The sequence below is a fragment of the Centruroides sculpturatus genome, unplaced genomic scaffold (genome assembly GCF_000671375.1).
Source record: "Centruroides sculpturatus isolate CEXI.00-Female unplaced genomic scaffold, Cexi_2.0 scaffold103, whole genome shotgun sequence".
Classification (NCBI taxonomy): Eukaryota; Metazoa; Arthropoda; class Arachnida; order Scorpiones; family Buthidae; genus Centruroides; species Centruroides sculpturatus.
The window spans coordinates 756,822-771,729 of record NW_019384303.1 but is presented as its reverse complement, the minus strand read 5'-3'; the positions used below and the strand labels follow the sequence as shown (position 1 = coordinate 771,729).

The window sequence follows — 14,908 nt, the reverse complement described above, 5'->3', positions numbered from 1 at the left end:
AGAATACATTTGTATTTATTAATTTTAAACTAAGTTTTTTAAATTTTTCTTCGTTATGGCATGTCACAAATGGTCAATAATCAATACGTAGCTTATTTGTGGCAGGACTATGAAAATTCTTTACTTGTCAAAACCTGTAATATCTGAAATATTTGTGTTTTTGTTGTCTTAATTTTTAGCCATGCCCAGTAGCTTCAATAATTGCGTAATGCCAGATTGTGCAAATTGGGCAAGGCAAGTATGAAGTCTGTAAGTATGAAGTTTTTCTTCAAAAACCTGATTATTACAGACAAACGAACTGCCGAATTATTGGGCTATAAGCTTGATGCTTCTATTAAAGCTGCCGAGGTAGACAAATCAAGAATACTAAAGAACAAAAGAAGTACTACAATCTCGAAGACGAACTAGAAATATTTCAGGTTACAGGTGAAAAATACATAACATGTCTTCTCTTAAATGCATTAAACACAATTCCACTCACATCAATTGAATCGGAAAGAGCATTCTCGGTAGCAGGACTTTTCATTACTAAAATAAGAATCAGATCGGAGTATTGACCATCTTTGCGTTTCAAAATCTTAATAAAAAAATATGTTTTATTTAAAAAACGTAAATTACCTTCTAACTTAGAAGTTTGATCTGAGTTTATTTATTTATTTTTTTTAAATTTTCAACTCAATTCAAAGCATTTTGTTGTTGGTGTTGTTGTTTTATGCAGTTTCCAGCAAACTTTAATAAATTTTTTTTTATTTGTGAAAATTTCTACGTAATTCAAAGTAATCTTTAATATATATCACAGCATTATTAATATGATTTTGGAGGTTGCAGAACGTATTAAATTACTTTATAAAGTAAAAAATAATTATATCGTTTGATTTTAAGATATTTTGTATATCTTAAAAATAATTAATTCTATTTATAATTATTTCCCGGTCTTTTGCTTTTCCCGGATTTCCTGGAATCCCGGGACAAGCAAAAGACCGGAAAATAAGAAACCCTAAATAGCACATTATTATACATTTCTGTCGGACGAGTTAGATAAATGTGACATGGTACTAACAGTCTTTAGATTTAATAAATACTTTCTGAACCGTCAGATATACCAGCGGTTCCCAATCTTTTCTACAATATTCCGTTTATATTGAGGCTCGCGTGCAATGGCGCCTTCCCTCGCGTGCGCATAAGTGTTTATTGCTCTGTATTCAGTATTTATTTTTTTTTTATTATAAATTTAATGATACCTATAAGATTTGATTAAAAATATGAAGCAAAAATATAATTTCACTCTTAAAAACTACAGATATGCCTACGTACATACTTTGCACAAATAAAATGGGTATTTTTTTTAAAACTCTTTCCGCCCTGTGGGCACTAAGAGGGTCTCTTTTTAGCAAGTCCATTATGAGTTCAGTCAGGCCCATAATAGGGCGGCCGAAAGATGAAGGATGGGGCCTGACATATCCGTTCGGACCACTCCCGAAAAATTTCTGAAGACTTTCGACCCGTCAGAATTCGATTCTGTATCCCCAAAAACCGTAAACTATGTTACCTTGACAGCTCGACCAATCGGCCACTTATGAAGAGAGGCAGCTTTTTTTTAATTGTTAATGTTATAGACAATTTTCTCGTTCGCTCGTGTTTGTTACAATTCAAATATAATAATATGACCCTATCTGAAAATTAATATGAAGTAAAAATTTTATTTAATGACATACATGAGTTAATTCTGCACACTTCGTTTTTGCTAAACAGGAAATGGCGTCACGTTTTTTTTAATCTCTTGTGTTATAAGCTTTAAACGCGAGGAATAACAGTAGCAATAATAATGCTAATGATACGGTAAAATAATTAAATAATTTTGTTACATATTAAAAAAAAACAAAATCAGAAAGTGTGAAGGATCGAATCTATATCGCACAGCACATACACTTGGCGTCTTATCCACTCGAGTATATAAACTACCAGAATTGCTCCTTCCAAAGACTTATATACTCAATTTTCAGAGGCCCACTTTTCGGAAACGCTTGAGAAGTGAGTCCTATTATTTGGACAATAATCTGTTTGTGTTTAGGGCTACGTGCTCACCAAGTTTCGTTCGAATCGGACAACACGGCCCTGCTCCCGGGACTGAAGGCCGTTGCCACTTTGCACTTTTACCATAGCGGCCGTCCGGCCGTCTTTTATACCGAGCTGGCGTTTCTTGGTGTACTAGATATAAAATCAATCAATTGCAAAAATTCTATTACAGCTTATTTAAAGTTAGTATTTTGTTTCTAAAAATAAATATTTTGAGCTTTACGAAAAATATTTAAAATTAAATTTGAAAATTTTTCTTCTTTCTTTTTTGTCTGAATCGATTGAATTCATCGGTGAAGAAAGCGTCCACCAGGGTGGGAGCACACGTGCGAAAATGGCAGTTTCGTCCAGAGAATCAGGTTGGCCGAAAGGAAACACACAATCGCAATATTCCGGAAGATACATAAGCAGTAATAACAATCGTAGCATGGCTTTAAGTCGAACTGTTCCACTGTAAGTAATGTATATGTATTTAAGAAGTTATTCTAAATGTATACAATGCTGTCATATCTTTCAAATGGTACAATAGTCGATGATAATAGTGCTTATCTCTGGTTGTTGTCATGCTTTAATATTGGTCACTTAGAACGAATATTTTTCAAGTTTTTTTGTTATTCTGTTGTAAGAAACCCAATTTTGACTACGGCTAAAGAAAGAAATGGTTTAAATTTTCATAAAATTAACATAAAAATACCAGTTTTTAAAAATAATAATAATTATGGAAATTGTACGAAAAGATATTTCAACAAAGTTATAACGTATTTGGTATACCACGTATTTATACAATGAATAGATGAAAAATAAAAATAAATCAGTATTACTATTTTCTATGAAAAAGAAAAAAATTTCAGAGTATGTAGAGAACAATGCATTTATAAGCAATTTTTTCTTAACTTACAAGATATTCTACACAATTTTGAGGTAATTATACAGATTAAGGGGATATACCTCCTTATTAAAATAAGAAAAAAACTCATATTCCCTTAATCTGTATAATTACTGATTTTGAATTATAATTAGAAAAATGATCATCATTTCAAGTTAATGAAAACTTAATAACAAAAGAAGCGGTACATCTTTTATAACTTTGGCAATATATTTAATTAACCAAAAATGTTTTCAATCTACTTTCTAGGCCTTTGGTCGGAACATCAAACTTAAATGAAAACGAACATTGGATGGAATATTTCCATTTAAGTTTGATGTTCTGATTGAGGTTTAAGTAAGTTGAAAATGTTTTTGGTTAATTAAATACATGTATCCTTTGTATAATGCGGTAGATACGTTCCGAAAAGTGCTGTGTTATGCAAATCTGTACTATACGAAACAAAGGACTAGTGCAAAACATAGGGTTACATTCCAGAAGTTAACAAAAGTGTACTATTCTTTTTCACTACTAAGAGAGATATGTTTATTAAAGCAATTGATAATTTACTCTCAATCAATAATTAACTAACAAGCACAATCAAAAGTAGGCTACTGTTAATATTAATTTTAGTTAAATAAGGGCATTTTCTTTTTTCAGCTTCTGAGTTTTTTTGTTGATCTTGATAAAAAATATTAGCAACATCTTTATTTTTCTATTTTTATGATAATTTTCTATGGATGACAAAATAAAATAAAGACAAAATCTTCAATAGTCCAGCAAAACGTTTTAATAACTTAAAAACGTTTTTGAACGCTTTAAGCAATTATCCTCGGTTATTCTCTTGAATCAAACGAGAAATTCAATTAATATGTTATTATAGTAGAGCATTAATTATCCAGAACAATTCAAGCTGGGGTTGTTTGGATAACTGATCATTTATGAAAAATATATTAAACACAAATGTACTGTATATATTTTGCATCACATGTCTTACAAATACATATCTTACATAAAGTAGTACATTAAAGTAGGTCTACAGTTTACATTGGCAGGGAGGGAGGGAGTGCAGCAGTACCATAGCACTAGCAGAAATTTGGATTTGCCAACTAGAATGCTTTTGGTTAACCGATGATTCGGTTGATTGGTATTTGGATAATCAATGCTCTACTGTAATCAATAATTTGTTCTAGCAAGTCGGGTACTGAGAGATTTTCTCCAGAATTTGTGCTCAAATACCAATTTATTTGAGTTGGGAACAGTTCGAATATTGAGATACAGTTGACCCCCCATAATGTGGTAGATACATTCCGCTTTATAAGAATTTTGCATTGTAGGAATCCTTAAATATATGAGCCAATCACAGCCCAGCACGTGTGCAGTTTACGGACTACAGCTGTTTGAAAGGTTTTCTTCCATAAAATTAATTGATTCTAGACTAATTTCACTCAACATTTCCAAAACGCATATAATTTTTTGGGAATAATTTGTATAAACTATGCTATAAACAAAAAATTATAGGAAAACAAGCTTAAGCAATGGCGTCATTGAACAGTGCACACGTACTGAGTGTGCATCGTTCGATGACGCCATTGCTTAAGCTTGTTTTCATCGCGGAGCAGTGCACCAAATGGCGGCCACGTTTTCTGATAAGTTATTTTTCTGTGAAAAATTCGTTGAACTTTGGAGACATTATTAATAGAAATAATTTTTATGGCCGTTGAATAAGAAATGTTTTTTTCACAAGAAATGTATAAAATTACAGTACTGTATTAGACTTACAGCACCTAATTTATAAACTGTACGGACGATAGTAAACTTAACTTACCTGCCTAAACTCTCTGTAGCGTGGAAGTAGTTTGGCTGCTCGTCCACTATTGGTCCAGATTCAACCAATCCTGTCGTGACACGAGTCAGCGATGATGTTTTACCACATTTTACGAGTGTCTTTTGCATCTTTATACAAATACGGTTGCAATTTTTTTGCTGCGATATATGAATCCGCATTATATGAACCTGCGTTATATGAAACCTGTGAACCTGAGAAAATACAAGATGAATGTGGAACACAAGCTGTCAACAGAGAAATAAAAAAGATGTCTGGAGGGACGATGACATCTGTCTATTATTAAATATATGGCAAGAAAAAGTATTTATTTCTAACCAAAACTTCCATTTTGTTTATTGGTGTTCGTGACTTACTGCGTAATTATGTCAGTTTTATCATCGTATGTAATAGCCGGGTTCTTCACAAGCGGACTGCCTGTGCGAACGGCACAATGTTCGACTAGCGACAGTCACAATCCAGATTGTAGGTAAATCGAGATTGAAGTGAGTTGGGGATTGTATGCGAACGTAGAGTGAAACTGGAAGGTTTTGTACGGGTGATATCCCCACTTTTCAAACCATGTTAGAGCGAAACAGTGTTGAAGTACCATGCTGTTGGATATCTGTATATTTCTGAGGTTATACCAGTGGTGTGCCGTCCTTGGAAGCGTGGAAATGCCACTTCCCTTGTATTTTCTAAAATATAAAAACATATTGCATGATTATTTTCATATTTTAACATACAGTAATTTGAATTAATATTTTATTATAACCGCATTATGTATCTTATTATAAATTTCTATACTACATGTGAAAAAAACGATTTGATTACTATTGTATATTTCAATATCAGTGGCGGAATGGAAGTGCTGTATTGTCGAATATGGGACAGCTTTCAAGTAGCCAGATTATATGCGCATGCGCTTTACAGAGCACCACCCTCACCCGGTTTAACTGGTGGAAGCTACACCTGTATAATGCTTCCAATGATTCTATCCAGGATCGGTTCTGGGATGTTAACCGTCTGTGTGCTAGATATTTGGCTGCCCTCACCCCATTATGTGAATCGCAAGTAGATTTATAACTTAACCCAACCGATAAGAATTTACTGGTATATTTTTATGATAGTTCTGTATAGTTGACAGGAGTTAAAAAAAAAAAAAATCCATTAAAATATTTGATATTTTTATTATGCTCTCCCATCTTGTATTACAGATTTCAATGTTAAACTAGTGATATTACGATTTAGTATATCCCATCTATAAGGGGATGCAGAAAAAAACTGTGCACAATTCTTGTACAATGTTAAAAAATTAACTGTTACTTTGGTAGCATCATTTACAACTAATTTAATCAATGTGATTCACAAGGTACAAAAAAAGCTCTAGAATTTATTTTCCGTAAATTTACGATTTACGTATCTGTTGTCATAAAAATTTGTCTTTCCACTACTTTCTCAAGACTACAAATATTAAAATACAAAGTAACTTGTTTCAACTTATTTCTATGTAAGTAGTTAAATAATTAAGAGATTAGGGAATTAGGGACATAAATAAAACCCTGCTGAAAGAGCTGGAGTATTACTTAAACAAAAGCTTAACCGAACCAATCTCTAGCCAAGTACAGTAGAGACTGATTTCTTTGTAATATTAGATGTAATAAAGATAAAAAAATCAATTTATTATAGATAATATAACAAATATAAATTATCATTAAAAAAATGGGGGTTACAAAAAAATTATGAAATATTTGGTGGGCCACGAATATAAAAGGTTAAGAACCACTGCCCTAGACATCACTGACGCACAATTAACTGGAAGTTGTCTTCTTACAGAAACACAGTTTCCTTATCATCAAATGTCACAGCACGCCATTGAGTTATACAAAGTGTATTTGTTTCTTTAGTTTGGTTACTTCTCCAGTTTTGTCAAATTATTTTAAAAACTTAATATCTTAAAATCTAATAAAGTAAAATAAGTGAATTTAAGTTTATAAATATTAATTTATTATAAAGTCAACACACCTTACTACTGAGAAAGCACATTTATTCAGCTAAACAAATGTTTTCAACTCATTTCATGGGCCATCATCAGGTTAAAGACGTTCAAATCAATGGCTTTTCGAACATGTTCAAATTTAAATTATATTAGAACATATGTTGAAATAAGATTAAGTAAACAAGCATAACAAAATTAATACAATAAACAAGAAAAATAAAATAAAATGAAATACAAAATATGGTAATTCCCTAAAATACAATATGTAAACATTTTTTTTAGTAACTCAGGTTTTATTGAGCCTGGTGGATGTATCCTCTTATGAGTTCTTTCTGATTATATATTTCCGTGCCGACAGTAAAATGGTTGCATCTTTACAGTTTAAACATTTATCCGTTAAGCTAGATCTGTAGATCTCGCACTTCTCTGTTGTGGATGCAAGCATTGACGAGTGCACATTTGCAATGATTCTTCCCATTTAACTATGGATCCATCTGTCTGTGCTATTTTTGATAACGCTGTTGTATATCGGCTCTTTGCTACGTTGTACTTATGCTCTTTCATCATTACGTTAAGATTTCTATTTGTGACTCCTATATATTCTTTATCTATTCCTAATTGGTCGTTCTTGTACAGTATTGCATACACTCCTGGTTGTTCTTTTTCATTAATTTTTTCTTTGTCATTTCTTAGCAACATATATAAGGTGGGAGCTTTTTTGTATACAATATTTGTGTTTTTGTAGTTCGCAATTTCTTTCATAATTGGCGATAGACGTTTATTATATGTGAATTTTGTGATGATACTGCTTCCATCCAGCTTTTTCTTTTTGCCCTTTCTAGGGTCGTTGTATGTGGTAATTAGGCGTTCTACAGATCTTGTTCCAAATCCCAACATTTTCGCCACTTCTTTAATTCTATTCAGCTCTTCTATTGTGTCTGTCATGTTAGAGCAATACAGAAACGCTCTTCTGATTAGAGCCCTAAAGGCAGAGAGTTTATATGCAATTGGATCATTAGATGTCGATGGTATATATATCGGATCATGAGTAGGCTTGATATAAACATTTGTGCACAGTGATCCGTTCCAAAATTTAATGTTAATGTCCAAGAAATGTAACTTGTTGCTACTAATCTGTTCCAGGTTCAGTTTTAAACCATGCTGGTTGGAATTCATTTGGCTCCAGAATTGTATCTTTGTGTCATTCTTCCATACAATAAGCACATCATCAACATATCTTTTGTATAAGATTATATCTTCACTAAAGTTGATAAGTGTAATGTGCTCCATTTTTCTTACAACCAACTCAGAGAGCAGGCCAGACATTGGGCTGCCCATCGGGATTCCCTTTAACTGTTTAAAAATTTTACCTTTGAAACTTTAAGGGAGTCCCAATGGGCAGCCCAATGTCTGGCCTGCTCTGTGAGTTAGTTGTAAGAAAAATGGAGCACTTTACACTTATTAACTTTAGCGAAGATATAATCTTTAAATTACATGCTTCAGAAATATGTTTGGGTTCTCTTTGTTTTGAATGAAAACAATTATTTGATTGCCATTTTATCCTGAAGAAGGTTGATCAAAAATGTCTGAAAATGTTTGAAAATGAAAAATATCACTCGATTTTAAGGTTTCTATCATGGTGTGGTTAAGTTATAGAGTAGGACTGTTATAGAGCAATCAAACAAAAATCACCACTGCCCTGGCAAGATTTGCCTCAGAAGACTGTATAGAGGCTAAATTATATTACACCCAATTCATCAGATCCTCCATAAATTGGAATCATATCAAACTCTTAGAATCTATTGAAATATTTAAAACTAGCTGTAACTCCAATTGTATCAACTTTAGGGATGAGATTCAGCTATCCAAAGCATGGCAGACATGATATGAAATATCATTATAACTTAGGTGATGTAGTATGGCTCAGTGCATGTCTTATATTGGTCTATTCAAATTTAAACTTTATATATGTGTTCTATTTGGGTGCATTCTTTTATTCCTCCACGTAACTCTGCACATGCAGCATCCATTTAAAAATTCTTGCAGAACACATTCCTATATTTCGGCCAGTGTGTGCACCATTGGATGGATAAAACAACTGCTTGTGGTAGTGGTAGTTGTAGTGGAAAGCAACATGGTGTCCTCCATGGCTTAGATAGTTTCTTTTCGGGATCCATTAGGTGGTTTAATGAATGAAAATTTAGAATTTATGAAAGTGCAAGTTAGTGCAAGCAGTGATGTAAGTGTCTTCTCGAATTTTTTTTAATGTTATCCAACATTCTAATTTTTTTCATGGCTACTTTGAATGTTCTGTTGGCAAGATAATCCATTTTATGGTTATACCACGTTCGCACACAATCCACGACTCACTTCGATCTCGATTTACCTACAATCTGGATTGTGACTGTCGCTAGTCGAACGTCGTGCTGTTTGCACAGGCAGTCCGCTCGAGAAGAACCTGGCTATTACACATGATCATAAAACTGACGTAACTATGCGGTAAGTCACAAACACCAACAAACAAAATGGAAGTTTTGGTTAGAAATAAATACTTTTTCTTGCCATACACCTAATAATAGACAGATGTTATCGTCTCTCCAGATGTCTTTTTTATTTCTCTGTCGATAGCCCGACACATGTTCCGCAGCCTTCTTGTATTTTCTCGCGCGCGTGGGATTGTGGGATCTCTCTTATGACTGGATCTAGTTTCGAGAACTCTCTCCAGTTGATTGCGATTGAACCTCGTTTCAGTCGAGATTGAAACGGTTGAGAGTGTTCGCACCACGGAACACTCTCTGACCTTAGTCACAATCTAGATCGAAATGCTCGGTGCGAATGGGGTATTACATTTTACAATTGGGACCCTTCTCTTGTCTCTAAAAATGCATATTTTAAAGTCATAGTTTCTTCTATCATGATACTATCAATAGTATGGGTGTCACCATCTTTCTTTCTTTCACCATTGTTCCTAAAAGCCTATAAACAGTAGATCACTCCTATCTAACGGAGATGCAGAGCAATTGCTATTTGAAACAAATTGTAAACCTAAAGCTGGAATCAGGTGAATTTTGAAAATGTTTATGAATTGCTACATTTACTTGTTTTTCTGGAAGCTGAAGAGATTTTAGTGTTCTGAAGAGTTGTTATTGTGCTGCAATTTAAAAAAAATTGTAGACCTATAAATTCCCACTGTTGTCTGTTTATTTGTCTGTCTTTCCTTAATCTCGAGAATGGAGTTAGATAGATGAAAGATGAGACCAGATATGGAAACCTTAGGGACTGGAGGCCCTGATTAACTATATTTGAACTTTAAATGCAAACCAGAAGTCATGTTATTTCAATTCAAAACTTTTTCCTTGAAAGCAGTTAATAGATGACTGGCACAACTCCATTGCTAATAGGAAAAGTATCATGAACAGGTCAGGTGCAAGACACTACAGTACTAATTTGAGGTGGAGAGCATATATTTTAAATGAAATAAATTAAAAATATGATTAAAAATTGTAGTCTGGCATTGTGATGATGTCACAATAAATAATTGCTAATTGTTCTTATTTTCTCCCAGGCAATGCCAAACTTATCTGCTAGTTGTTCTATAGTTTTTGTTGCATATTGTTTTATCTATCAAGTTACTGTCATATTTCTTTCATTTGTGTATTTCAAATTTATTAATCCTATTATAGAATCAATTTAAATTCAAAAAATATTATTTAGCTTTAACAATAACGTACAACTACACACCAGAGTTTACTAAATATTACGTACCTCCGAAACTTTTAACCAATGTGAATAAATTTAACATTACTAACGTTTTCAGACCCCTCCTGGGTCCTTCTTCAGGTAAAATCGTCAAAGTAACCATTCGTTTCGAAAGAATTTTTCAAAACACCGAACGATAGAATGGCATCACGTGTTCCATATTCCCGAACGTAAAAGTTTCCATGTCATAGCGGACGCAATTGAAAATATTTTTCTTTTTATTTTTTATATAATTACCGAAAAGTAGCCAAAGTGCCAAATGATATTTATTACATCAAACTAAAAAAAAGTAGCCACATTTGGCACAATGTAGCCAAATCTTGCAATGCTGGAAGGAATACTAAATAAAGCTGGAGTTGTAACTCAAAGGATTATAGACCCAAATGCGGGGAAAGGAGAGAAAGGACAAAAGATAAAGAAGTGAGAAAGGTTGGAAAATTAAAGGTCAATATTTTCATAATAGAAGATCTATTTAACCTTTCTCACTACTTTTTATCTTTTGTACTTTCTCTCCTTTCCCCAAATTTGGATCTATAATTCTTTGAGTCACAATTTGAGTCATAAAGGTTTATGGCTTTGTGAAACTTCTTTTTTGAGTTTATGCCATTGAAATAAATAAATAATTAAAAAAAATTAAAACATTTATCAGTTTTGTTTACATGTTTATTGGGCTGCATGCAGTCCACATGCCGCAGGTTGGACATCCCTGTTCTAGAATATATATATTTGATCCTGATGATGGCTACTAATGTAGCTGGAAATGTTTGTTTTATTAAATTGTTTTCTGGATTTTAACCATTTAACTTACAATTGTTTATTACATTCAATAGTACAGTGGGTGATCAGTTAACAAACATAATCCGTTCCAAGACTTTGTTCGCTATCCGAATTGTTCGTTAACCGATTATCGATTTACTATAGGTTTCTATGGGAATTTGATTAATTCATTCTGGAGACCCCAAAAGAATCAAAAATAAAAAATATATACTTTCTTACTATGTTTATTCATATGTAATAATAAAAAATACATATATACACATATATACGGTCTTGCATTTTTATTAGTTATGTTTTTTCCATTTGTGGGGGTTAAAGAATCTGTCCAATGTCGATTGCTTTTCTGTCTTCGTGATTTTTCAGAAGTAATTAATAGCATTGTCATTGTGGAGATCCCTAGCCCTATTAACTTCAGCCTAGTTTGGATGCCATTTTAAGACCATTGTTCTGACATTCTCCCGCTTCTTCAAAAGATCTTTAATAGCAGATATCGGCATAAATCCGCATTTTCAGAAGAAAACGTAAAAGAAATATTTCTGTCAGAAATATAAAAGGCTGGAATTACAAGGAAGAGTTTCAAAGTTTTGGTGAATACTATTCGATCAGTATATACTGGGTAGAACGTCGATGTTGACGTCTCTCATGTTCTGAAAAGTTTCGAATTGTTGCCTGAAGACAAAGGAAGACCAATCAGTACTGTATTCGTTATTTTGCGTCACTTCTTGTATTTATTCAGTGAAGTGTTCATTATCCAAACATGTGTTCATTGTCCGATCATAAAAATCTTTTGCGAAAGTGTTTGTTAACCAATCTGTTTATTAACCAATCACCCACTGTATATACATTTCAGTAGGATCAATAATCAATGTATATATTGGAAATTTGATTAATTGATATTTAATTAGATTCTGCATCTAGTCATTAATGACTTTGAAATCTCATCAAAGATATTTCTTGAAGATGTTTTAATATCCTGAAACAAATCGTAATGATTCCACTTTAAACTTCAATTTTTTTAATTTTGGGAATAGCAGTTGGCAAGAACCAAATTTGATGAAGAAGGTGAGTGATCAGTGGCTACAAAGCCTTTTATGGCCAAATAATCATGAATATGTTGGGACTTCTATGATGGTCACTACTACATGACAACATACCATCTACATATCAATGCACTATCACACAAGTCCCATTACAAGTTGTTTGTGATACCTAATAAATCCTTGCTATAAAGTGCTTTAGAACCCTCAAATAATACTCTCTGTTTGTTGCCTGACCTTTTGGAATGAACTCCTTGTTGATTAACCCATTGGAATCAAAAAATGTAATGAGCATAGTCTTGAAGATGTATGCTTTGTGTTTTTTGAGACACTGTCATTTTGTTAGTGGCTTGGGCTGATAGCACTGTCTCATCACCAGTTTATACAAAAAATTTTTTATCATTGCCTATAGTTATGATCATGTCCACCAAAAGGAGGCCACAGTGAAACACATCAAGGATTGATGTGTTTCACTGTGGCCTCCTTTTGGTTGTCCAAAAGCATGAACCTGGCACAGAATTTCCATTTATCCAAACCCTGTCAGAATCATGTGGATGATGAATTTTATCCAAAAACTCATCTTCCATTTGATTCTGACAGAAGATTCAGATAAATATACCTATAAGTTATATAATATACCTGTCTATAAGCTTTCTGCTACTGATGGAGAGACTTGCAAACTTTGAGGTTACAAACAACAGTGTTATCACTGAGCTAACATGGCAGATTCAGTGAATTTTTCTTCTCGAATAAAGAAATGAAATATATATAGTGTGGTAGGATGTAACATTTCTTACAATAATACCATAGGGGTAGTTTTTTTTTATTTTTTCTGAATGAAAAAAAAGGCCCAGTTAGTAGAAAAGCATGAAATGTATGGATTAATGCAGTACAGAGGTTTTATTTTTATTTGTCCATCTTCATTAAGTATAAAAGCATTCCTAAGTTTTGATAAATATTTCATTTTCAATAAAACAGTAATATCTGTTACTGCCTCTGATAATGCCATCTGGAGAACAGCATAGACAGGGAATTTTTGGGCAAGATATTTGAGCAGATGATATCTGAACAGTTTTCTATCAGTATACTATACTTGGATTAGCTGGTGATATGTGTTAGTTTGTTTTTCAATATCTTCTTCTTCTTCTAATCCTTGTTGCTTATTATTTTTTTTTAAAGTTGCTGGTTTATTTTAAGCTTGTGGTAAACTTATTCTTGATTATAATTTTTCTTCTTCACTAATAGAAAAGCAAGACATCCTGCATACTTATATCTATCAAGAAGTCTTGCCCTGCATGAGTAAAAGACATTAATTATTTTCCCATTGGTCATTAAGATGAAAAAATAATATACTACCATTAAATTAATATGTTTATGTTGATACTTTTATGCCCTATATTGATGACAGCAAATTTTGCATGTACTTTTTTTTTTGCAATAAACATTATAAAGATTTTTAAAATTTTTGCATTGATACTTTTATTTTTAAAATAAAACATACATTTTTATTAAAATGTATCAGTACAAATACAGTAGACCCCTATGACATGGTAGATATGTTCTGTGTTTTATGAAATTCATGTTTTATGAGTCCTTAAATACATGAGCCAATCACAGCCTGGCACATATGCTATTTATGGACTATGGCTGTTTGAAAGGTTTTCTTCCATAAAATTAATTGATTCTAGACTAATTTGCTCAACATTTCCAAAATATGTATAGTTTTTTGGGAATAATCCATATAAACTATGCTATAAACAAAAAATTGTAGGATTGCTAACCGAGTGTGCACCGTTTGACGACGCCATTGCTTAAGCTTGTTTTCGTCATGGAGCAGTACATCAAACAGCGGGCGCGTGTTTCCTGATAAATTATTTTTCTGCAAAAAATTTGCTGAACTTTGGAGACATCATTAATATAAATATAATTTTTATGGCTGTTAAATAATAAATGGTTTTTAGTAGATCCACTGCTTGTTTAAACTCAATGGTTTGTGCAATATCTGCTATTGGTCTAGATTCGACCAATCCTGTCCCGACATGAGTCGGCGATGATGTTTTACCATATCATACGAGTCTCTTTTAGCATGTTTATACAAATATGATCACAATTTTTTTGCTGTTATATATGAATCCATATCATATGAACCCCGTTTTATAGGGGAATTTACTGTATATTTTTTTAAAATTAAATTTTAATTTTATTTTAAAAAATGATTAAAAGAGATGTAATATAGACAATTAACATTTCTTTGGGCAACTTTTACTGGAATTTATTATGTACAGTATGTGCATTTGTGAAATATATTTACCAAGAGCTGTATATTTTTGAATTTTTTGAGTAACATTCTGAAAATGGCCTATTTCTTTTAATCTTTTTCCTGCTCTAATGGATTTTCTACAAAAAAAATGATCCTCAAAAGTGACAGGAAATAAAGTTATTTCTTAGCATTATGTTCATTGCAACTATGTAAGTGTATGTTATTATATGTAATTATGTTTTTCAAATTTTCACTACAAGAGGGCATTTCACCATAGTGCCATCAAATTTAAGTCTTGTAGATATTCACT

The 14,908-nt window shown here is 32.5% G+C and overlaps 1 protein-coding gene across 2 annotated transcripts in view; it reads left to right on the top strand.

Moving 5' to 3' along the window:
* The window catches only part of LOC111618034 (cleavage and polyadenylation specificity factor subunit 5-like), a 59,567-nt gene that overhangs the window by 1,201 nt on the left and 43,458 nt on the right, over nt 1–14,908 (top strand). For both annotated transcript variants that reach the window (XM_023359454.1, XM_023359461.1), the window contains exon 2: nt 2,376–2,529. In XM_023359454.1, the coding sequence (XP_023215222.1) occupies nt 2,376–2,529 (154 nt within the window). The remainder of the gene's footprint in view (nt 1–2,375; nt 2,530–14,908) is intronic.